Source organism: Taudactylus pleione, unplaced genomic scaffold (genome assembly GCF_031769625.1).
Source record: "Taudactylus pleione unplaced genomic scaffold, aTauple2 ptg000128l, whole genome shotgun sequence".
Taxonomy (NCBI): Eukaryota; Metazoa; Chordata; class Amphibia; order Anura; family Myobatrachidae; genus Taudactylus; species Taudactylus pleione.
In genome coordinates, this window is record NW_028284530.1 from 11209612 (window position 1) to 11234202 (window position 24591).

The 24591-nt window shown below is 40.7% G+C and overlaps 1 protein-coding gene across 2 annotated transcripts in view; it reads right to left on the reverse strand.

Annotated features, from left to right (window-relative positions):
* The window catches only part of PHF2 (PHD finger protein 2), a 305842-nt gene that overhangs the window by 35872 nt on the left and 245379 nt on the right, over window positions 1–24591 (reverse strand). For both annotated transcript variants that reach the window (XM_088472727.1, XM_088472726.1), the window contains exons 14-18: window positions 22938–23056; window positions 20620–20798; window positions 18623–18696; window positions 16645–16802; window positions 6045–6313 (exon numbers count right to left, since the gene is read on the reverse strand). In XM_088472727.1, coding sequence (XP_088328853.1) covers window positions 6045–6313; window positions 16645–16802; window positions 18623–18696; window positions 20620–20798; window positions 22938–23056 — 799 coding nt within the window. The remainder of the gene's footprint in view (window positions 1–6044; window positions 6314–16644; window positions 16803–18622; window positions 18697–20619; window positions 20799–22937; window positions 23057–24591) is intronic.

Consider the following 24591-nt stretch of genomic DNA (forward strand, 5'->3'; position numbering starts at 1 on the left):
ATCCTGTATAAAGTAGTATGAGGCAGCTGCACAGTACCACTGTCCTTATCCTGTATGAGGCAGCTGCAGAGTACCACTATCCTTATTTGTATATGGGGCTACTGAACAGCACCACTGTCCTTATCCTGTATACAATAGTAGGCAGCTGCACAGTACCACTGTCCTTATCCTGTATACAGTATGAGGCAGCTGCACAGAACCACTGTCCTTATCCTGTATACAGTATGAGGCAGCTGCACAGCACCACTGTCCTTATCCTGTATACAGTATGAGGCAGCTGCACAGCACCACTGTCCTTATCCTGTATACAGTATGAGGCAGCTGCACAGCACCACTGTCCTTATCCTGTATACAGTATGAGGCAGCTGCACAGTATTACTGTCCTTATCCTGTATACAGTATAAGGCAGCTGTACAGCACCACTGCCCTTATCCTGTATACAGTATGAGGCAGCTGCACAGTACCACTATCCTTATCCTGTATACAGTATGAGGCAGCTGCACAGTACCACTGTCCTTATCCTGTATACAGTATGACGCAGCTGCACAGCACCACTGTCCTTATCCTGTATACAGTATGAGGCAGCTGCACAGTACCACTGTCCTTATCCTTTATACAGTATGAGGCAGCTGCACAGTACCACTGTCCTTATCCTGTATACAGTATGAGGCAGCTGCACAGTACCACTATCCTTATCCTGTATACAGTATGAGGCAGCTGCACAGTACCACTGTCCTTATCCTGTATACAGTATGAGGCAGCTGCACAGTACCACTATCCTTATCCTGTATACAGTATGAGGCAGCTGCACAGTATTACTGCCCTTATCCTGTATACAGTATGAGGCAGCTGCACAGTATTACTGTCCTTATCCTGTATACAGTATGAGGCAGCTGCACAGTACCACTGTCCTTATCCTGTATACAGTATGAGGCAGCTGCACAGTATTACTGTCCTTATCCTGTATACAGTATGAGGCAGCTGCACAGTATTACTGTCCTTATCCTGTATACAGTATGAGGCAGCTGCACAGCACCACTGTCCTTATCCTGTATACAGTATGAGGCAGCTGCACAGCACCACTGTCCTTATCCTTTATACAGTATGAGGCAGCTGCACAGTACCACTGTCCTTATCCTGTATACAGTATGAGGCAGCTGCACAGTACCACTATCCTTATCCTGTATACAGTATGAGGCAGCTGCACAGTACCACTGTCCTTATCCTTTATACAGTATGAGGCAGCTGCACAGTACCACTGTCCTTATCCTGTATACAGTATGAGGCAGCTGCACAGCACCACTATCCTTATCCTGTATACAGTATGAGGCAGCTGCACAGCACCACTGTCCTTATCCTGTATACAGTATGAGGCAGCTGCACAGTACCACTGTCCTTATCCTGTATACAGTATGAGGCAGCTGCACAGTATTACTGCCCTTATCCTGTATACAGTATGAGGCAGCTGCACAGTACCACTGTCCTTATCCTGTATACAGCTGCACAGTATTACTGTCCTTATTTTGTATATGGGTTGGGGATGTGAATGGACAAATATTCTCTGTAAAGCACTGCAGAATATGTGTGCGCTATATAAATAACTGGTAATAAATAAATATGGGGCTGCTGCACAGCACCACTACCCTTATACATGAGGCTGCTACACAGCACCACTGTCCTTATTCTGTATGTTAGCCAAGAGGCACACCACCACTTTCTTTATTCTGTATATGAGACCTGATGCACAGCACTGTTGTGCTTATTCTGTACTAGCTGGGATACCGGACATTGCCCGGGTTGAAGACTGGATACTGAAGTACACCTGCAGTCTTCATTTTTATACATTGTCCTTGTCCTATGCAAATTAGGAGTAAATGACAGAGCAGGCAGGCGTATTTTCATACCGTTTGTAATGGGTTATATCAGGAGCAGACTGACTTACAGAACAGAAATCAGTATAGCTTCCAAAATCACTTGAGTTTCAGAAATCACTGCAGAACAGAAGGGGTGATTCAGCTGCAGAGGGATATGCTATCGCAGCTGCTCTGTCAGAGGTCCACTGTCATACCTCACAACATAACCCTCTCCAGGAGGGACACAATGCTCTGGTCCTGGACTTCCCTGGTAATTTATGATTGGTGGAGGCTCCAGGGGTGGGGCTGCAGTACAGTCCAAAATTCAAATAGGGGAGTCATACCAACTGCCAGTGAGTCCCAGCCAGTGATGTTGGGCAGTGTGTGAAATGACAGTTGGTGTGACTCCCCTATGTGAATTTTGAACTGTGCTGCAGCTCCACCTCTTACCAGGGAAGTCCAGGACCAGAGCATTGTGTCCTTCCTGGAGAGGGTCATGTTGGGAGGTATGCACTGTTTTCATTTTGTATACAGTATGAGGCAGCTGCACAGCACCACTGTCCTTATCCTGTATATATGGCCTTCTGCACAGTACCACTTTTCTTTTTCTGTAAATGAGTCCTGATGCCCAGCAACACTTTCCTTATTATGTATGTGAGGCCTGTCCACCACACCACTGTCCTTATTCTGTATGTGAGGCCTGATCTACCACACCACTGTCCTTATTCCGTATGTGAGGCCTGATCCACCACACCACTGTCCTTATTCTGTATATGAGGCCTGATCCATTCTGTATATGAGGCCTGAGGCACAGCGCCACTTTCCCTATTCTGTATATGAGGTGTGATCCAGCACACCACTGTCCTTATACTGTATGTGAGGCCTGATCCACCACACCACTGTCCTTATTCTGTATGTGAGGCCTGTCCACCACACCACTGCCCCCATAGTTGATGCGTACAACAACCTATTCTGTATGTGAGGCCTGATCCACCACACCATTGTAAGCACAATTCAGTAAATGTAATAATTTTTGCTGTATTTCTCAATAGGAAGTGTTTGGCTTAGGGATGCCATGACCAAAATGCTGATACTCTAGGGCACCGTGACTCCAGAAAGTTTGGGAACCAGTGTCTTATGCTATATATTAGGCTTGATGCACAGTACCACTTTCCTTATTCTGTAAATGAGGACCAATGCACAGCACCTCTGTCCTTAGTCTGTATGCGAGGCTGATGCACAGCACCACTGTCCTTATCCTGTATATAAAGACCATTGCACTGTACCACTGCCCTCATTCTGTATATAAACACCAATGCACAGTACCGCTGCCCTCATTTTGACTATAAAGACCATTGCATAGTACCACTGTCCTCATTCTGTATATAAAGACCATTGCACTGTACCACTGCCCTCATTCTGTATATAAACTTTAAAACTGCTGCACAGAACAACCTTAATTTTTCAACACGCTGTTGCATCACATGTAGTCTCAGCAGAGGAGGGATGGCAATGTTTGGCTTGGAGGGTAAGAACTGTGTGGATCAGCCTACATTAAATGAACACCCAGCAAACATCTCACTGTACAAGATAATGTCAGATACTGTATATCGCGGATTGGAGAAATTGTAGCATCGTATGAAGGAGCACTTTTATCTTTTTTGTTGACCCTCATCTATAAAAACATAATTTCCCAGAAGGGGTATGCTCCTATGTGACATTTATCACTGCGTATTTCAGAAGCCAAATGCTTTGCAAATGTGTTAAATTACAGCAAATTTACCTATGCTTTTTTACATACTGCAGAACATAAAAATACAGCAGCACTAATGTACAAAGTGTCAGGAATAGCTTACAATACGTTCTCTAGAAACACCTGTAGCGCTCAGACTATGCACAACTGCATTTAAAATGTGGATATCCAGTTTGATTTACTGGTTTGTGCTCTCCACTGGAGACAATTCTGAAATCTATAACCAAATACAGTTTCTGATTCAAAACGCAGTTGGAGCCTTTTTATCCATCCATGGCTGTTTAAAAAAAACCTGAATAAAATTACCAACTTATTCAATGTTTCGAAACACAAGCAAGAAAAGCAAGCCGCAAAAGAAACATCAGTCTATGGAGTCTATTTACTAAGCCTTGGATAGAGATAGCCAATCAGCTCCTAACTGCCATGTCACAGGCTGTGTTTGAAAAATGACAGTTAGGAACTGGTTGGCTGGCACTTTATCTCCACCCAAGGCTTAGTAAAAAAAGACCCCTAAACCTGCTGAGGACTAAGAGGCTAACAGACTAAAATGCCTGCATTATACTGCACCTCCTTACAGTTACTATGCTTCGCTTCTCCAACATATAATACAGATGATTAAATAAATATCTGTGCTTAAAACTACATTTTCCATTACTGCTATTTGTCAACCATGATTTTTTTATATGCAAATCCATCATGAGCTATTGATGAAATTATATTGCAGCAATTCAATTTTGTGGACATCTCTTTCATGAGCTGTGTGTACATGTTTATTACACCAGCTTTCAGCTGAATCTTTTGCACCAGGAATAAGGTTGGTGCAAGTGTGCACCAATAATAATGACAGCTATGAAAACACGTACACGTACAATTGAGGTCCGATTGCACAGATGCGTACAACTCTGCCAAAGGGCGTATATAAGCATAGTTGGGCGTATTTGTAATGTGGGGGCAATTATGGCCGACTTGTGTTCAGCTTTGCATTGGCCCCAATATCTTCACTTTAGATAATTCATTCTTCAGTAAATGATTACATGTTCAGAAGGCTGAAATACAAAGCTTCTAAATACTTTATCTTCCATCGCATACAGATGTGTCCACATACCCCTACCCTCAAATCGCACTAAATAGCCCCGTTTAGTGTGCCACAGACTTTGCTACTTAGCCGCGCCAAGACACTAACCCTAAGTACCTAATACACTATAAGCGACCTAAGATTCAAAATGAGGAAGAAGTAGCACAGACAAGGGAAAAAGTAGCAAAGTTGAGGAAAAGGGCCCGATTCAGCAAGGATCACTATTCTGCTAATACGCACGCACCGCAGTTGCTAATATTAGCAGTGAAATACAAATGTTTGCAATCGCATTGCGATCACATCTTAAGATAAGGACGCCCACTTCCCCTTGTTCACATCTGTATACTTGGGCAATATAGCGAACTAATCTGTAACATCGGACCCATACGCACAGTTAAGGCAGGTCAGACCTCACTCAGGAATTGCTAACTTCAGCGCACGCTATGAGGCCTCAGGCTGCGTATGGTATTGCAGTGGCTAATTTATGCACACCCCTGCAACGGCGTTGCAACACACTGGCACGCCTGTGTTCGCCCGACCACCCCCCCGTCACTACCCACAAACGGTCGTGATGGGGTGTCAATCACTCTGCGATGGGGACTGCGTAGCCTCTGCATACGCAGTTCTCATCGCAATTGCTGATGCATACGCATGCGCAGTGCGGAAACATCTGAGATGGACAGACCTGCACAGCCGCTTGTGTGTTGCTCTGCAAATCCGTCCATCTATGAATCAGACCCTATATGTGACCGAAGATGCAAAAATTAGGAAAAAGTATGCAGCATGGGAATCGCGCCATATGTCACAAAAGGGACAGGTCTATGAGGACACATCTGTAACACTCACATTAACGTCCCTAAATTACAGAGTCAGTGCAAGACTGTAAAATATCTACCCCTGGAAGTGTCATTCAATGGCAATTATGGTTTATTTATTGTTAATATTCTTACCAAATGCACAGCCTCCACTTCATTGTATACAGAGGTGCAATTCTTAGGCTCTGTATTTACTTACTTGCATATATGGACGTCACAGCTCCACTTCTCATCCTCTGTACGTGTGATGTAATTCTTCATTTATTTAAATCTATATAGACAAATACTCTGGCCCATTTCTCATCTAGTATACTGAGTATAACCACAGTACTTTCTTTTATTCTGTATGTACAGTACAGTATAAAGAGCTGCACAGGATCACTCCTTGTTCTATCTATGAGGAGTGTAATGTGCAGAAACTGTTCATATGCTGTACATATAACCAATGGACAGTAGCACTTCTCTTGGATGTGGTTATGTCTAGGCCAATCAAGTGTAAATCTGCGTCACGGTACATTCACACAATCTAATTTGGTAGCTTGTCTTACCATAATCAGAGTCTTTAAAACACGCTCCAAGGTTGTCCTGCTCCTCCTCATAGTCGTCCATAGTGATGTTGTTCTTTGTGGCTTTCTTGCTTGCCCGTTTGCTCGCACACTTGTTGTTGCCTGATTTTTTGGAATTTTGGGCCGATATGGAATTATTTTTTGACTGGTTTGTACTCCAAGACGTCTGTAGACAGGAGTCTGAAGGCAAGTTTGCCATCGACAACATGCCCTGTATTGCTTCTTGTGTGCTTGGAGATGCAGGTGGCTGACTGTAGGGTAAAACACAAGCCTTCTGGTTAGAATTTACCACAATAAATATGTTCAAAATCATAAATACATCAAACTAGCAGCACAGAATTCTTTGTTCTAGTATTTAATGATCATTTATGAATTGTAGAAGGACTACTGCTCTCCCGTGCACCTTTCTCTCAGTTTTATTGCAAAGTACATAGATTAGTGGTATAATATACTGTAACACAAACTTGTGGCGCTGTATAGCAAATTTGTGGCTCAAAACGTATTATAATTTATTATTAATAAAAATATTCATATTACTGTGGCTAAGCTGACTCTCTGCAGTAAACTCTGTGGGGCAGATTACTAAAGCTTCCAAAAGAGACAAGTGGTGGTGTTGCCCATAGCGACCAATCAGGTTCTATCTTTTTCTAGAATGCAATTGAGATATGTTAGCTAGAATCTTATTGGGTTGCTATGGCAAACACCATTATTTGACTGTTTTAGAAGTCAGAAAGCTGGTAACTATAATTAATATATGTAAAATGCAACAAATAAATAATGACATTAATAAAAAATAAAAGGTATAAAAAAACAATGTGGGCCAATCTTTTATCGCCCGTAGGACCGCTAATGAAAATTGTTATGCTGTGTTCATTAAGTCTTATTAGACTAATGCCTTTAACCACTTAACTGACGTGGTCATATGGGATGCGAACGCAGCCAACTGTGCTTCAGCTGACATGGTGCGACTGCACCACCCCGCAGTGTTTTTGAAGAGGAAATCATTCTACACATGTGCAGAATGGATCTCCTCTGACTCCCCGGACTCTCCTGCGGACCCGGCAATTTCTGACCAGTTTTGTTGGAAAAAAATAGTCAGTTAAGTGATTTTGGACCAAAGAGTATATAATGTACTAGTTGTAGTACCCAGCATTGCCCAGGTTTAAATCTTCAAGTTTTAAGTTAGGCATCCCAGACTAATTGCCACCCTGTGAAGTTTTGCTCCAAATCAATCCAGTGAAAGGTCCAGAACAGGCTCCCCGGGTCAAAGTTCTGGCCAGCGTACACCAAAGGGAGGTCCGACCGGGACCTCAACCCCCTAGTATGTCTTCTGGGATCCAATGTTACCACTCTGAAGTTTTTGTCCAAATTATGTGATGTCCAAATCCATCCAGCGGAAGGCCCAGAGCAGGCTCCCCAGGTCAAAGTTCTGCCCAGTGTACACCAACGGAAGGTCCGACCAGGACCCTAACCCCCCTAAAACCTGGCCAGGATCCAACTGGACCACCTAGTCTTGGTTTCATCCCAATCGGTGCAGGGGTGTCTGAATGTACAACCAGACAGACAAATAAACAGACAAACAGACCAATGAATTTTATATATAAGATAATTTAAGTGCCTCCAAGAATAGATGTTACCAGTGAGTGGTTGTTCCACATGGCCTGAAGATGATACAGATGAGTAATCTGTTTTGTAATAATCACTGAAGCAAATAGACACTAGTTAATCCTGGTATAAAACATGTCCCTGTTGTATAGTAAACTGGGAGGATAATTAAGTCACTATAGCAAAACACAGTCTGACTGTATCTCAGAAGACGTCAGGTCTCGCCAGCTGATATGAGTATATCCAATCTAATGCACATAGCGGCAATATTTCAGCAAAGTCCTGCTGTACAAAGTCCACAGAAGAAGTAATTGGATACACGCAGCGTGTGTTTTGTTACAAATGTTTTTTTATTTTTATTGATGTAATGTTAATTATCCTTTTTCAACAGTAACTTAATTTGTGGCTTTCGCAGTGCTGTCTACAATTTGTTTTTTTTCTTGTGGTACAAGATTTCTGCAGGTGTGCAACATTTTTCACCAGTCGATGGGCATGAATGTTCATCAAACTTAAAAAATATATATTTAGCCTTGCAGGACAAGATTACTGAGATAAGATAAATCGGTGGAGATAAAGGAGATCATTCAGACCCGCTCGCTAGATGCTGCCGCTCACTCTCAGCGTATGGAAATTTTGCAAAGTGACGTCAAGGCAGCCGCTCGCTCGGCAAGGCATAAGCACGCCCACTAAGTCTTGGCAAGCGATCACTGTCATCTCAAAGGAAGTATATTCAACCATCGGTACATCGGATCTGACCGCAGCGCTTGCAGTTGACTGTACCCTACCGCAAGCACTTCAGTGTATTATTCATCCAGGTGACATGTACAATGACACTGGCTGTTGATTATGCACGCCCCAGAAACGTCATGAAAACACTCTGGCACGCCTGCGTCCATAACTCCACTTCCCCGTTACCACCCACAAACGGCCTCTCCTGTCACTCATTCCACTGGGCTGTCTTTGCAGGGAGAAAAAGCAAAATCCGATTGCTCGTACTAGTTTGCGCACGCGCATTGTGAACTACACGCATCCGCACATTAGCGAACATCGTCTGCAACGAGCGGCCGCTTGCTAGCGAGTGGGTCTGAATGGGCTCCAAAGCCCACAAGCATTTTGTGCCTTTTTCCAATACCTCTGGGCCTCACACTTTTCATGTGATAGGGTTTGTACCTGCCAGTAGTACTGCTGCAGGAAAGGACATTTCATTTTCTAGGTGCACTTACAACAATGTGAGAGAAAGCTTAAAACACAATACAGTAGCTATCTATGCAATTTGTAGCCTGAATTTCAAAGTAAAGTAGAATATAGGTTGCAGCCCTAGCACAGTTTATGAGATAAATAGTTTGTTGGGTGTTCTTAGTGCAAACCTGTCAAATAGGTGAAAATTTAGTAGTATAGGGATAAATGAAAAAAAAAGGGCTTACAGGGTTATCAGCTAAAACAGACACCATTGGAAGGATTAAAATCAATCAATTTATTTAGGGTTCAATCCACATATGGCCACTGAAAACAAAACAGTACTGATATTCAGGCAACATAAAATTATAAATATATACACATATAAAATATAACAAGTCCAGAGATCTATGAATCCCTTGAAGTGCCAAACTAAACCGGCATCTGTGTATATGGTGAAAGCAATCCACTATGTGCACCAATCAAAAATAAAATCTAATAAAGCAATAATGCCACATAAAAAAGTCCAGAAACCTTTGAAAAAAAACTTATAAAATTATGCTAAACGGCATAGATTAATCAGGATAACACCCTTGTATAATATATTGGTCTAGTGCAGAAGCTGCAGATACAGAATAATATCAAACCAAAATGTAAAAAAAAAAAAAAACTACAGAGACAAAGTCCAGAGAACTGATGATCCAGCCTGATCAACAAATGGTGCAGCACAAAAGTTATATCTATCTATCTAAGCGGTCATATGTGTACTCATACATCTAGCCTCAATACGCCACACAGTGCAACTTGCCCTGTCAATTAGATGCATTTTCGGCAAAAAAGAGGCCCAGGGCTATAGAGTCTCACTAGACTGGCTCGCCAAGAGGGGCTTTTTGGTGTGACTGCAGCAAAGATGTGTAAGAACACATCTGTATGTATCTACATTCAATATGGATGCCATCCATGTGCTACTTGCACACACCTTCCAGAGTGGCGGAGATCTTCTTGTGTGGTGCTTCTCCCTGCCCCATGTACTGTATATTGTGGTCTGGCTCGTAGCGTTGTGTGCTTGTAGTACGCTCTATGTCCATGTTGCCAAGTGTCTCCTGGTTGCTGAACCGTAACTTTGGAACGCACAGTGGCTACTTCTAGCTCTGTGTGTACTCACTGGTGTCCAGGGCACTAGTAGATGCTTGTATAAGGTTCCCTCCCACGCGTTTCACCCGCTACATCAGGGATAAACCATTTTAACCCTTTATAAAGTGGTTGTTTTCTTTTAATTGATTAATTGGATGTTTAAGTGAAAAACTTTTTAACCTTTATGGTTTATTAAAATATATACTTTATAATTTATATTTCTGGACATAGCAGTTTTCAAGATATAATATTGACTTATGCTGTACATAGTATATATATATATATATATATATATATATATATACACACACTAACATCTGCTTGGTAAAATATACCCATAACGTGAAGATATAATATATTAGCAGTTTAAGGAAGTTTTAGAGCATAAAACATATTGGTTTATTGTTTGTTGACACAAGCTAACATGTTATTGCTACAGTTAACACACACATAGTGCTCGCTTGTATTTCACAACAGATAAGGAGCGCTGTTACTTATAGTGCGTCAGTAAACAGCATCATGCCCATATGTCATTCAGGCTGATTTTATATTATTCTGTATAAGCAGCAACTGTACTGGACCGGTATATATTATACATAAGTGCTATCCTGATTAATCTACTCAATTTTGGCTCATTTTATAAAGATTTTCACAGGTTTCTGAACTTTTTTTATGTGGCACTATTGCTTCTTTATTAGATCTATATTTGATTGTTGCACACAGTGGACTGCTTTCACCATATACATGGATGACGGTTTAGTTATGTACTTCAAGGGATTCATAGACTTGTTATATTTTATATGTGTATATATTTTACAATTTTATATTGCCTGAATATCAGTATTGTTTTGTTTTCAGTTGCCAAATGTGGCTTGAAGCCTAAATAAATTGATTGATTTTATCCCAACAACAGTGTCCGCTTTAGCTGATAACCCTGTAAGCCCTTTTCTTTCACTAATTGTCCCTATACTACTAAATATTCACCTACAGTCAGGTGCATAAATATTGGGACATTGACAGAATTTTGATATTTTGGCCTCTATTCACCACCACAATGGCTTTGAAATGAAAAAACAAGATGTGCTTTAACTGCAGACTTTCAGATTTAATTTGAGGGTAATTACATCCATATCAGGTGAACGGTGTAGGAATTACAATGATTTCTATATGTGCCTCCTTGCCTTGGAAACAAAAGTGGAAAATTAAATGAACAAAATTTGGTGCTAAGGTGGCAGCAGGTTGGACATGTTATGTTGTAGTCTTTCCATTGTGCCCATCTTCCAGAGTATCTGCCAACTCACAAAGCTAGGGGCAGACTGGTATTCTGAGAGCTCAGAGCTTGTGCAAAGTTGAAGTCCTTTTGCAGAGTAGAAAGACTGTGTACTTCTTGCACGACAGGCAACGTCCCTGAATATGCACCCTTTATCCTACCTTTATCTCATTTCAATAATCTTGATTTACAAAAGAAAATCCTGCTTCTGTAGAGCTCTGCAAAATTAGAAAACTCACGTGACTACTCTGTGCTCTGCTGGGAGGGCCTTCTTTCAGCCTTACTCCTCTGCACTCCTCTGTGCTCTGCTGGGAGGGCCTTCATTCAGCCTTACTCCTCTCACTCCTCTGTGCTCTGCTGGGAGGGCCTTCATTCAGCCTTACTCCTCTGCACTCCTCTGTCCTCTGCTGGGAGGGCCTTCATTCAGCCTTACTCCTCTGCACTGCAAACCCTAACATTTTGCTCTGTAAATCAAGGCGTACCGTTGGTCCAAATCTACTATAGCACAGTACAGTAAGTTTTGTAAACTACCCCCACTGTCAGCAGTAATGGTATAAGAATAAAGACAGCTCCTGCCACTGTAGTAATGGGGAGATTTATATAACAGAAATTTCAAAGTTGTATATAATACATAGTTGTCTAGACTTTTTTGTTAAACAAAGAAATACCTGCACGGCTCTACAAGACACGTAAAATTGTATTGCGCCTCTCAAAATCACCAACTGGCATTTTAAGTGTTTATTACAATTGCACATGTTTAAATCATGTACTCCAAAGATATATCTGAGTAATAAGCAGTTTATTGAAATTATAATCACCAAACTGCTAGTCTAGTTTAAATATATTTGTAGAGTGTAAATCCAAGTAAGTGTGGCGATCTTCATAAAGTGTGACCTAGTAATCCGTGTTTTCAACAGAACAAAGTCTTAGTAAAAGCCATTTGATACATTAGAGTGAATGTTGCCCAGACCCAAATAATGCATGATTGGGATATGATTGTTGTTGATGTGTAGTTAAATGCTACAAGCAGTCTCTTAACTATGTGTTACTGACTGTGCATGACTCATCAGCCACAATAACATCACATGTCTATTGTGCATGACTAGTCACATGTCTAAGTCATCAAACTTAAAGGTCAGGCTAATTAAGACTGCAGGTGCAAAGACTTGTTTACTTGGCTCTATAAAAGGGTCTGCATGTGCCCAAGCCTGTCTCTGTGTTATTGGAACATCACAGAGCTGTACAGTACTTAGCCCAAGAGAGAGTGCTTCCTTATCATATTGACTGCTGTTTATCCTCTATCACCAGTATCCTGTTATCTTCAACTAGCTGGGATACCGGCGTTGCCCTGGTTGAAGACTGGATCTTGAAGTACACCAGCAGCCTTTATTTGTTTACATTGTCCTCACCTATAACCCCATTCCATTCCATTGATCCTGAAAAGGACCCCACTGTTTGCCAACATGCATGCAAACAGTGGCATAACTGCCGTGGGTGCAAGGAGTGTGGCTGCTATGGTGCTCGAGCTGCCTCTGTGGATCGCTGTTCCCCCTACACCCAGTCACACACACACAAGGTGGGACAGTCCAGTCAGGGTCGCCAAGGAGAGCCCGGGTGATAGTGGCGTTGATTTGGTGCCGGTCAGCGAGTTGATTACAGCTGACACACCGGCAGGCAGACATGGAGACACAGCGCCGCCGGTCATGAGACAATCAGAGCTCGTGGACCGGCAGCCAATCAACAGTGGTGACTCCTGATTGGCTGCCGATTCACGAGCTCCGAATGGCTGGCGACCGGCGCCAGATTCAAATGTGCCAGAACCGTCTGTCCAGGTGTGCCACTGCCTGCCGGTGCACCAGCTGTAATTAAATGGCGGCCCAGCCCCAAATACACACCTGCTGGCTGCTGATGGCACACAAGGGGAGAAGAGAGGCTGCTGGAGGAACATGGGAAGGTGAGTTGCTGGGGGGGCATAATGTGTAAGGGGCATTACTGTGTGGCATAATGTTATAATGGGCATTACTGTGTGGTATAAGGTGTAAGAGGCACTACTATTGTGTGGAAAGTGTTATATGGGGCATTACTACCACTATCTGTAAAGGGCATTACTGTGTGGCATAATGTATAAGGGGCATTACTACTGCGTGGCATAATGTGTATAAGGGTTACTATTGTGTGGCATAACATGAATGGGCTCTGTGTGGGGGTAAATGAATGTGTTTTCCCTCTGGGGGGCTTTAAGATCTTGCTATGTGGCTCCCAAAGTTCTAGTTATGCCCTTGCATGCAGACACATATATTGGTCAATTTAAAAAGCACTAACTCTGGATTTATCTGAAACCTGTGTCATTTAAGAGTGGCCCCATATATAGGGATTGTGTGACAGTGTGTGGCCCTGACAAAGTTCAAACCTAATCCTGGTCAAACTAAACCACCATGCCAAAGGTGGAGCTAGGTGCAAAACTCTGGTTGTGCATAAAGGACAAACATGGAACAAAAGGGCAGAATTTGCAAAAGGGCAAAAACTGAAAAAGACAAATAAGTCTATTTGGGGCACTATTGTGCCCCAATTAGACTTATTTGTCTTTTTCAGTTTTTGCCCTTTTGCAAATTCTGCCCTTTTGTTCCATGTGTATAGCACAAAAAAATTTTGGGTGCACCACCAATAATAAGTCATCGACATAAGGTATTTCAAACGTATTACAACTTATATACTACAATAAATTTTGCGATAGACTTGAATTTGGTTTTCTAACTAAATTACAATCAAAAGTGATTTATTGTAACACACTCGTGCGGACTCTACTTTTTCCTTTTTATCCATAAAGGACAAACAGACAGACACATGTTTGCACTTATTATATAGATAAAACCTACTCTGGTTTGAAATCATGTGGACTAACCTCCTTGTTCACATACAGTACACACATACAACCAACTTGTAGGAAAAATTGTCATGCACACACACTGCATGGGTTTGGTTGTTACTTATTTACAATTTAACACCAAATCACCCAATAATGAAATCTTAAATTAAATAATTTCCAAGAGTGTTTTATTTTTAACAGGCTCACCCATTAGATAAGACAGTTAGCCATGACTTATGTCTTATGTATCAAAGGATATTGTATCAGTAAATTAAGCATGCCCAGTGAGAGCGGCAGTGTTATCATTATTGATCATGACAGGTTTAGAGAAAAAATAAGCTCCACCTCTTCCTCTCCCATTAAGACCACATCCACTCTGCTGATTTATTTCTGGGTGACAAATTGTAAACCACATATCTAAGATGATTCTGTCAACAAGTCTGTAAACAAAATTTGATAGAGTGAAATTCCCGGCGCTCCACGCTGTTTGCACCAAACTCCGCATTCCCTGCAGCTAATTGAATTTACTGTAATTAATTAAATTTGCAAGTATGTTAGTAATACCCATAAGCTTGGGTTTCATAAAGTGAAGACTTAACCTTTGCAATAGGGTGCAGCCCAGAAGATTAAGTAGTTAAAACATAGCAATTAGGCATGGTCAAGAAACATTAAACTACAGTATATGTACCCAAACTGATATTTGGTTAGCTGATCTTAGGTTCCTCAACCAAGTCTCCCATTTACTGGAAACTATGACAATGAGTTATTCTTAAAATAATTAGCATTGGTTGTCTCGATTGTACGTTTGACAAACAATTCCCCTAGAAACGTCAGATCAATGGACGGGATGATGCCAAAATTGTCTGGTTCAAAACACCTACTGACATTTCAGTGATTGCGACTATATACCTAAATGAATTCATCAGCTGTAATGGGGTAAATACATGTAAATATTTATCAACTTAGGAAATTGGTAAATGATTTCTTTTTTAGTGCCTCATGTCCTTATTTAACCTGTTTCATGTACAAGAAGAAATCAACACATCACTTGTGAAATTTGCCAAGAAAGTCAGGAATTTGTTCTTGCATATGATATCTTCTTATTCCCCTCAGAAGTAATTGTGGGGAAGTGGACCATCAAACCTGACCAGACCTGCAAAAAGAACTGCCGACGGGTATATAAAGAGCTCTGCACAATGAATGACTGCATGTAAGGACGGGCCAGATCATTCAGACAAAGAGATCAGTGAACTGTCCTGAAATGTATCCTGCCTTTCAAATCTATTTAAAACAATTTAATTTCTCACGTCTGAAAAAGTTGTGGATTTCAATACGGCACATTGAGTGTGTTCTACTTATAGGGAAAATATAATTTAGAAAATGATTTAACAATTAGGGTGTATTCTCTCTGAGAGCTTGTGTATTTACCTGTCTGTGGACTGCTATTGTTGCAAGGTAATACAACGTCTCTGTGAGCTGAAAGAAGAAACAGCCTTAATAACATTATTTCCTAGTCATGAACTGAAGTGATCATTCATTACTAAGCTACGGATCTCTGGTATGACACAGGAAAGCTAAAAGGGCTGCGTAAAGCTAAATGGCTCAGCAGACAGTCTTTGATAAAGGGATGGTATCATCTGTTTTTATAACAATTCTTTCTATCTCAGGGTAGGTTATAAAACCCAGTTTAAAAAAAAACAAACATAAAAATATATTTACAGAGACACAAAACTGACGCAACAGATGTCTTTGCGACTATGAGGCAGAAATGAATTTATAAAGACGGGAACTTTCATAGCACCCAACCCTCTCTCGTCTGTTTCCAATTATCTTCCACTTGTTTAATTATCAGATAGCAAGTTATTTTTTATTTTATTATGGACTAAACTAGCTCCAACATACAGAATGTGTGACCCCAAAATAAGAAGCAATCCTGATCAACGTGTGTCCATTTGGGCAGCTTCAGAACCCACTTAGCCGATGGCTATGATGTCCTATGATCTCCTAGTGTGTGTGGTCATGCCAACCACATTGTGACCCAGAAGTTCCACTGGAGCCCTTAGTGTGTAGTGTTAACAAATGTGGCCAGTTGGAATTTATTAAAGATCTCTAAGTGTACATTTTATGAGCAAAGGAATTTTTTTTTGAGAAACATCATTAGTTATGTCAATATTTATGGTCATTAAGCAAAGGGGAAGACTGGGAGACGAGTAACAAGTTTAGAAATTAGTAACTGAGGAAATAAAAATAGATTCTGCCAAAATTTGGACAACCTATGCCCTAGGTGTATTCTAATTTGGAAAAGTAGAAACAATAGCAATTCTGGCACTTTAAAGAATCATATGGTACAAATATCTGTCTGCAACACTTAAGTCGGATAAATTGTTACCCTATAGTCTGGATATGGCAAGGAGCTGGAGGCATTCTCACAGACCAAGCATAAAATGATCAGAGGCCCTCACACACAAGGAAGTCTAGGAATGGAACACAGTTTATGTGTGATGCAGTCGGTCTGCCTCTATTTTGCTTACCTATTGGCGTTATAATCCAAGCCACCGACTTCTTTACTCGCTTGCAAGAGATCCATAATGCCTCCCGAACTAGTGCTGTCCTTTTTCACTTTGGCATTCCGGGCTGGTTTTGCTTCTGTGTCAATGTGAAGTGATCCCTCATCTGAGGAGTCATCACTCTAAATTTAGAAACAATTTTAGATAGAAATGAACAACGGTTTTTCAGGGGATAATCTAACCTTTTAAGTATACCCATAATCTGAGCACCCTACCTGGTCCGGTCTATTAAGACAAGACAGTGTCGGTGTATCATACAGCACTATGGGCCTGATTCAGCAAGGACCGCAATTGCAAAGATGCACGCAGGCAGCTTTGCAATTGCGATCCTTGCAATAATGCAAATGCAGCATCTGTCGCAGGCTGAAATCACCATCGCGACCATTGGTGGTCGACGGTCACGATGGCAGCCGGCCAGCTGAGTAAGCCCAGCAGACTGCGTACGTCCACGCAGACCCTGGGCTGGCCACTCCCGGAAAATGCCCCGTTTCCAGGAACGTAGGACGATTCCTCAACCGCACCGCCCCTTAAATGCCTCTGCCTGTCAATCAGGCAGAGGCATTCAAGGCACTCAGATACATCATAGAGAACTCTATTCTGTCCTGCCTATTAAGAACTCAGTTGCACCTTAGGTCGGGTACACATTAGAACAACGGACAATCGTGCAGATGGTCGGGGCGATTTCCCGTCGCCCTGGACCATCACAGATTGGCCATACACGCTACACCATTTAATGAATGACGGAACGATACCTCGTTCTGTCCTTCATTAAAATGCACAGCCACACACACACAATATCGTTTGCTGTGCAGCACGGTCAATCAAATGATCTCGTATGTCATCTGCGGCAGCGCGCTATTGTGCATACACATCACATTTGACAATATGCATGATTTGTCATTCTGATACGGCAAATCGCACCGATATCATGTACCTGGCCTTACAGTGTTATATCCTGTTTTATCTATTAAGAATTTGCATGCATCATAGAGCACTCTAGCCTGTCCTGCCTATTAAAAACTCAGATGCATCATAGAGCAGTCTACCCTGTCTTGTATATTAAAAGCTCAGATATATCAGAGAGCACTCAATTGTGTTTTGTCTTTTAAGAATTCAGATGACACAAAGAGCAAAATGTATTTAAGTGTACATTCTTTTGTTTTCACTGTATAAAGAATTCTCATGTAACTGAGAGCTAGCGAAGGCTAACAGTAGTCTAGAGGCACATAGAGATCATTGATCATTTCACTAGTCAGTCAATGACTGTACACAGTCTAAATCTGACCTGAGCAAATATGGCTTACTGCGCTTATGGATCAATTCTTAAATAGAGATGTGCGGGTTCGGTTTTATTCGGTTATTATCGGCAACTTAGCGCAAGTTCGGAATGGTTCGGATTTATCTTATTGGATATCCACAACAAGTGATGAACCAGATAGCCAATATGATGCCGTTTTTGAGATCTGAAAATATCCGAATAAATCCGAACCGCTCATCTCTATTCTTAACCAATCGTATTCTGATTGTATTATATGCATGCAAATCACAATTTTTTTTTGCCAATTTGGTAAAAAATTACCTCAGTGCCAGGCAAAATCGATAGATGTTAAGCTGTCATACATAGCTTTAATAATTGCCTGGCCTATTATCTATCAGCTACCATGTTTAAACAACTTAGCCAAGATAAGGACCATTTGCCTATTACCTACTATGACCAGTGGGTTATTTTGTCTGTTTCATTGTATGCTACATAATACAATCAAGGGTAGGAACACACAGAAAGAATTTTCAGTCTTTAAGAGCACTACAGCTAAAACATTAAACCAAAACAATTTATCCAAATATTAACAATTCAGTTTAAAATATGCCACAAAAACAAGGAAATGTAAAACACACTGATCAGGGCTAGGATAACACAATATTGTTATAATAAGTTCCTTACCTTATACTTTTTCTCCAGAAGTTTAGGTTTCTTGGGTGGGACAAATGGAGGAGGGTCCTTGGTATCTGACAAAACTAGAGATACAAATGAACTTAGATCTGTGTTATATTTTGTCACCATAATTACAATTACATTTTGTGTCAGGTGGCAATTGACGGGCCTGAAAGAACATGTGGCCATTTTTGAACAGGTGACCATTTTTGAAATAACAAGTGACCATTTTTGAAAGAACAGATGGCCATTTTTAAAATAACAAGTGACCATTTTTGAAATAACAGGTGACTATTTTTGAAAAAAACAGGTGGCTATTTTTGAAAGAACAGATGTCCATTTTTAAAATAACAAGTGACCATTTTTGAAATAGCAGGTGACCATTTTTGAAATAACAGGTGACCATTTTTGAAAGAACAGATGGCCATTTTTAAAATAACAAGTGACCATTTTTGAAATAACAGGTGACCATTTTTGAAAGAACAGGTGACCATTTTTGAAAGAACAGGTGACCATTTTTGAAAGAACAGATGGCCATTTTTAACATAACAAGTGACCATTTTTGAAATAACAGGTGACTATTTTTGAAAAAAACAGGTGGCTATTTTTGAAAGAACAGGTGGCCATTTTTGAAAGAACAGGTGGCCATTTTTGAAGGAACAGGTGGCCATTTTTGCAATATTTATTTTTTCTATTTAATACTATTAAATACTAAACACACCATCATTTTCAGTCATCCAGATTGCACTACACATGTAGTGGCTGAAGTAAAAATACATCCATGCTCTGTAAGGTCTCATTCACATCACGGTTTGTAAAAGCACTTTTGGCTGGTAAATCAATTAAAATCGATGGCCTCGTGATACCGATCTTCCTTCTGACCATTTCTCTGGCACCTCGCAGCCACCGACATTACAGATTTTTCCTTGCACTCCATAGAAATGTGCAGAAAAGTCTCTGATATTGATGTACCATAATTCTTAAGGATAAGTGCTTCTGAACAACACAGCAGCTCCTCCTCAGAAATTGAATGCAGCACTAAGTGTGCGAATTAATGCATGAAAACAGTTTACATTAGTTTCTATAACAAATGTCACATCATTGCTCTTGAATATCTTTATACTGAATTTAAGAGTTGAATGCATCCTGAATGGTTTTTAAAGAATTTATGCATATTTGTTTGTTTGTTTTTTTTAGGGAGGTATACAAACTATATTGGAAATACAAGTAAAAAAAAATTCTATTTACTTTTTATACATTAATAATTTAACATATTGAAAATGTAGTTGTACTTTAACTGTTTGCGGAAAGGGTCATGCCATGTTGGGTCCCAATGAAAACTACCTTACCATTCACTTTTATGCTCTACAGACATTAAATACCATAAGAGAATATCTCCAATATACAGTTTTCTTTTCTTAAATCTCATAGTTTTTGAGTTATAATAGTTTGAAAACATTAAAACTTAATAGATTTTGTGAGCATAACAAAACCTAATTTTTTAGGCCAGGCTTAAGATACTTAAAAAATAAAATAAAAATCAGAACATACAGTAACAGGCTTTCATTTGATATCTCTCAAGACTAGGTTTAAACGTCAATATTTCAATGTCACAGACTCAAGCAGATTTCCAAAAATAAAAAAATATTGCTTAACAATTTCAAAGACTTTGGGCCTGATTCAGAGATATTTGTTCATCCGAGGATGGATCAATTTGCAGCAAAGATAATATCCGACTGGCAGCTATGGGTTATTTCACATCATCATGTTATGAAATACACCCAAACAGGTGTCCTTAAGTTGAATTTGCTCATTAAATACCCATTTGGACAGCCTGTGATATAAGTGAAACAAAACTTGAATAAGCAAACGAAGACAGTATTGAGGCATGCTCAGGTATGGCTAAGGTCTGAGACGGCTGAATAGATGATGGAGTAGATAAATAACTGGTAAGTAAGACAAATACATCTGTGCTGATCTATATAAAAAGCAGTATCACATCTTACATGACAATTCCCTCTTGGTGGTGTTTTTCTTTCTTCTGATTGGAAACTCGTCAATTTTAAGCTCTCCGTCATCGGAGACATATTCATATTCGTCTCGGACTGGCTTATTTTTGTCTTCTTTAAAATTCTGCAAGGATCCAAAGATGCTCGGGCTGTTTTGGGGTTTGTTTGCCTTCGGGCTGTGAAAAATACCCATGTGTTACAAAGTGTACAACCGATGAGTGATCATGTATGAACACAGCAGTAAGCGTAAACTGAACTCACGAGACAACTGGTTCAGCAATCTCTAGGATGGAAGAAATCAGGTTGTGTAAATAGTTTTATAGTCACTAACAGGTAGACCAGAAGCACTATAGAAAGAAGCACTCCAGAAGTGTGAGAGATCACACAATGGTCAGTGACAGTGCTCGCCCACTTCCCTTATACGTGGGGCCATGACTGTTGCTCACTGTACAGTAGGTGTACCTAAAGAATGACTAAAAACATGGATGATGGGCTCATAGTCACAAATGTCAACTGGACAAGGAGCAAAGGTCTATGTGAAAAACCAAAAGTAAAAATAAATAATGAGTGATGACCCTGTGCTAAAAAGACCCAAAGGCACCAAGTGATGACCCTGCAAATCACCCAATCCTGTAAAATATTCCTGTAAAAGTTGTTGTCTACCTACTGATAACTTAGGTGTATTGTTTTGTACATACCACATATCTGCCAGCATAACAGATTTGAAAATAAGGGCATTTTAGGCTACAGACTAATCTGCCCTGATTTACTCCTGAATTGCTAAGCAGTGACCTCTCCAGCTACAAAGATACCGGGTATGACGCCATCCTGCAACTTTCACTAATACAATGCCTTATCTTTATGGCACGTTTCTGTGCTTTCCATCAAGTTCACAAACAGCGGCCAGGCACAGATGTCTATTTTGTAGCCCTTGAAATAGCGCTTATGTAATAGCCTGCGAGATGTAGGCAGGGGTGTGATTTGCCCAAATCGCGCCCATGCCTGCATCGTGCAGGCTATTCCATAAGCCCCCAAATCAGCTCTGTGCATTGGGTATACTTGTATTAAATTGTAGAATTAATTATGGGGCACTATTAACATTAATTTATACATTGGCAGCATATTCTGTTGCGCTTTATAATTAGAAAGAAAACAGTTATAAAATGAGACAGGGTAATAAAAGACAGTGAAAGAGGTAAAGTGGGCACTTCTCATAGGCTTACAATCTATATTGGCTGATGTGAAGAACAAATATTCTCTGTATAGTGCTTCATAATATACTGGCACTATATAAATAAACAAGAATACAGTGTGTCCCTCATACACCTAGCCTCAAAAAGCCAATCCACGGTAGTTTTTTCAATCCCGGGATTCGGTCAATAGGACAAGCACGTCTGAAGGGGCTGGCCAGCGCTGCGTGACCTCTGACGTCACTTCATGCTGCACGCAGCCGCACAGACAGGGCAGCCTCTGAGCGAGTGCTGCAGATGCTCAACGCTGCCCAGCATATAAAAATAAACAGCACTAAAAAAAACAAAACCCTAAAACACGCATGCGCGCGCTAATCCTGAAATCCCGGGATTGGAAGCTCCAATCCCGGGATTCAAATCCTGCCAATCTTAGGCTAAATAAAATCCTGGGATCCCACCAATCCCGGGGTTGGCCTTGCTAATAACAATATCACAGACCTATGGCATCAGTAGTAGAGGTTCATCTAACTAATTACAAATCACTGTGGCTGGAATTATTAAACCCTTTAATGCTGAAGAACTCCCAGATTTGTGCTGCCCAGGGAAGCCCCCTTGCTCCGATTTATCAGATTCTATGGGCCAAATTGTAATAGGTTGAGGGTTTAGAAAATGTGAGAGTTTAGCAGTAAACTCTCAAAATGGTCGAGTTTTATCTTCAAAATGGGAAAACATCTGGATGAGAGTTTAAACAGTGAGAGATTTTTGAGTCTAAAAACATGCAGAGTCTAAAAAGAGCGAGTTTACTGCTAAACGCTCACATTTTCTATACTCTCACCCTATTACATTTGGCCCTATGTGTTACACAAGAGATTATATTGTTTATTTTGGATGTTTTGATCTCCAGGCACCTTTTCATTTTCACCACATAGTGCAGTCAAACAGAACGCCATCTAAAATCTTACCCTACACAATAACATCAAGAGTTAGACTTGCAGGCTAAAAGGTACAGTATTCCAATATCCGCTTTGGTGAGAAATACCTATATATAAAATTAGAGCAAAAACAATTCAGCGTTTACGTCATCTATTGATAAAAGCCAGCTTTTGTGGCATGTGGTTTACATACCTGAACAGTTTCTTGCTAGAAAATGAAAACTTGAATTTGCTGTCCTTAATTGCCGAAAATGGATTTTTTTGCAATTTATGTTCCTCTTCCATTTTTAGCAATGAATCGGGCTTGCTGTTCTGAAAATTAAGAAGGCAAATTATTGTAATATGATCACATCACTACGTATTTAAATCTCCAGCCTAGAAATTTGACGATGACTAACAATTCCAGATTTCTTTCACATATGTGCTGTAATTAAAACAAAGGTTTAAATACTCTGTCTGCAATACTGAACAGAATTAGCACTCATCGCTAAATGTAAAATGTATTACTTGAGGCAATATCTGCATTGTACATTAGTGTAGCTCAGCTGTTTCCGTTACTATTCCTGAATGAATGCCTGAAAGCAGCAATGATGCCTACAAAGATGGTGCGTTTGCAGAAATGCAAAGAATGAAGCTGGACAAGGATAATGATAGCCCTTTGTCCAGCAGGTTGGGTACAAAAACAAAAGACTGATAATGAAAAGGTGGACACTAATTTGGTCGACATGAAAAAAGGTTGACACACCAAAAATTAGACAGTACAGAAGGTCGACGGGTACAAAAGGTTGACAGGTTCAACAGGTTGACGTGGAAATGGTGGACACAGAAGTGGTTGGCCCTTTTTTTTTTTTTCTAACCCTAATCTTCACCCTAACCCTCCCCTTGGTGTCTAACCCTAACCATCCCTCCTAGTGCATAACCCTAACCATCGAGGTAAGTGCCTATCCCTAACCTGAAAAAATAAATAAATAAGTGTCCACCATTCTCTTGTTGACCTTTTGTACCTGTCGAACTTCGTCCATGTCGACCCTCTGGTGTCGACCTTTTGAATGGAACCCTATCCAGCATACAGTGTAGCCTCTAGTATTCCAGCACATTACACCCAAATGGCCTCTTTCCTGCAAGATCTTTGTATAAACTATGTACAGTAGGAACACACTATTGGCTCTTTGACTATGGTTTCTAGAAAGACCCCAATTGTTTTCTCATGATATACCTCCTTCTTTAGGATAACTAAATTGAAGACTATGAGCCTGTTTCTTAGTTGCACGCAATTCTGACTATGGCCTCATCTCGCAGTCTTTTGCAAACTGTGTATATGTTGCAACCTACATACGTGACTTAGACCTTCTACGGCTCTTCTGGGACGTACATATCTTAGTCGCTTGTCATAGAGGGCTGAATGGGCCTTAATGGGTGACAATGAAGCATTTTGCACATAGAAGTGTCCCATGACATGTAGACTTATAGTAACTACACCACGTCATGCGTCGCATCGTCCCATCTGATGTGCAGCACATAAGATGGGACAATCCGACCAGACAATTCATTAAACGATGAATTGTGTGTACACACTACTTGAAGGTTGTGCAGAGTGGTCTCAGGTACCATGATTGCATAACAAATCAATTAGTGTGCCCCCAGCTTAAGTGCCGTTACTAGTTGCGGTGGCTGATCTCAGGGCCGTAGGGCTGGGGACCGTACTGGTCACCTGGATGAGTCTTACTCAGAATAAAAGCGGATGTTCCAATAGGAATTCCGATTGCTGGAAGTGGCCAAAACTGCTACGACGGTAATTTAGAACGGTATGTTAACGATAGTCCTCATTTAACAACCTGATCTGCTGC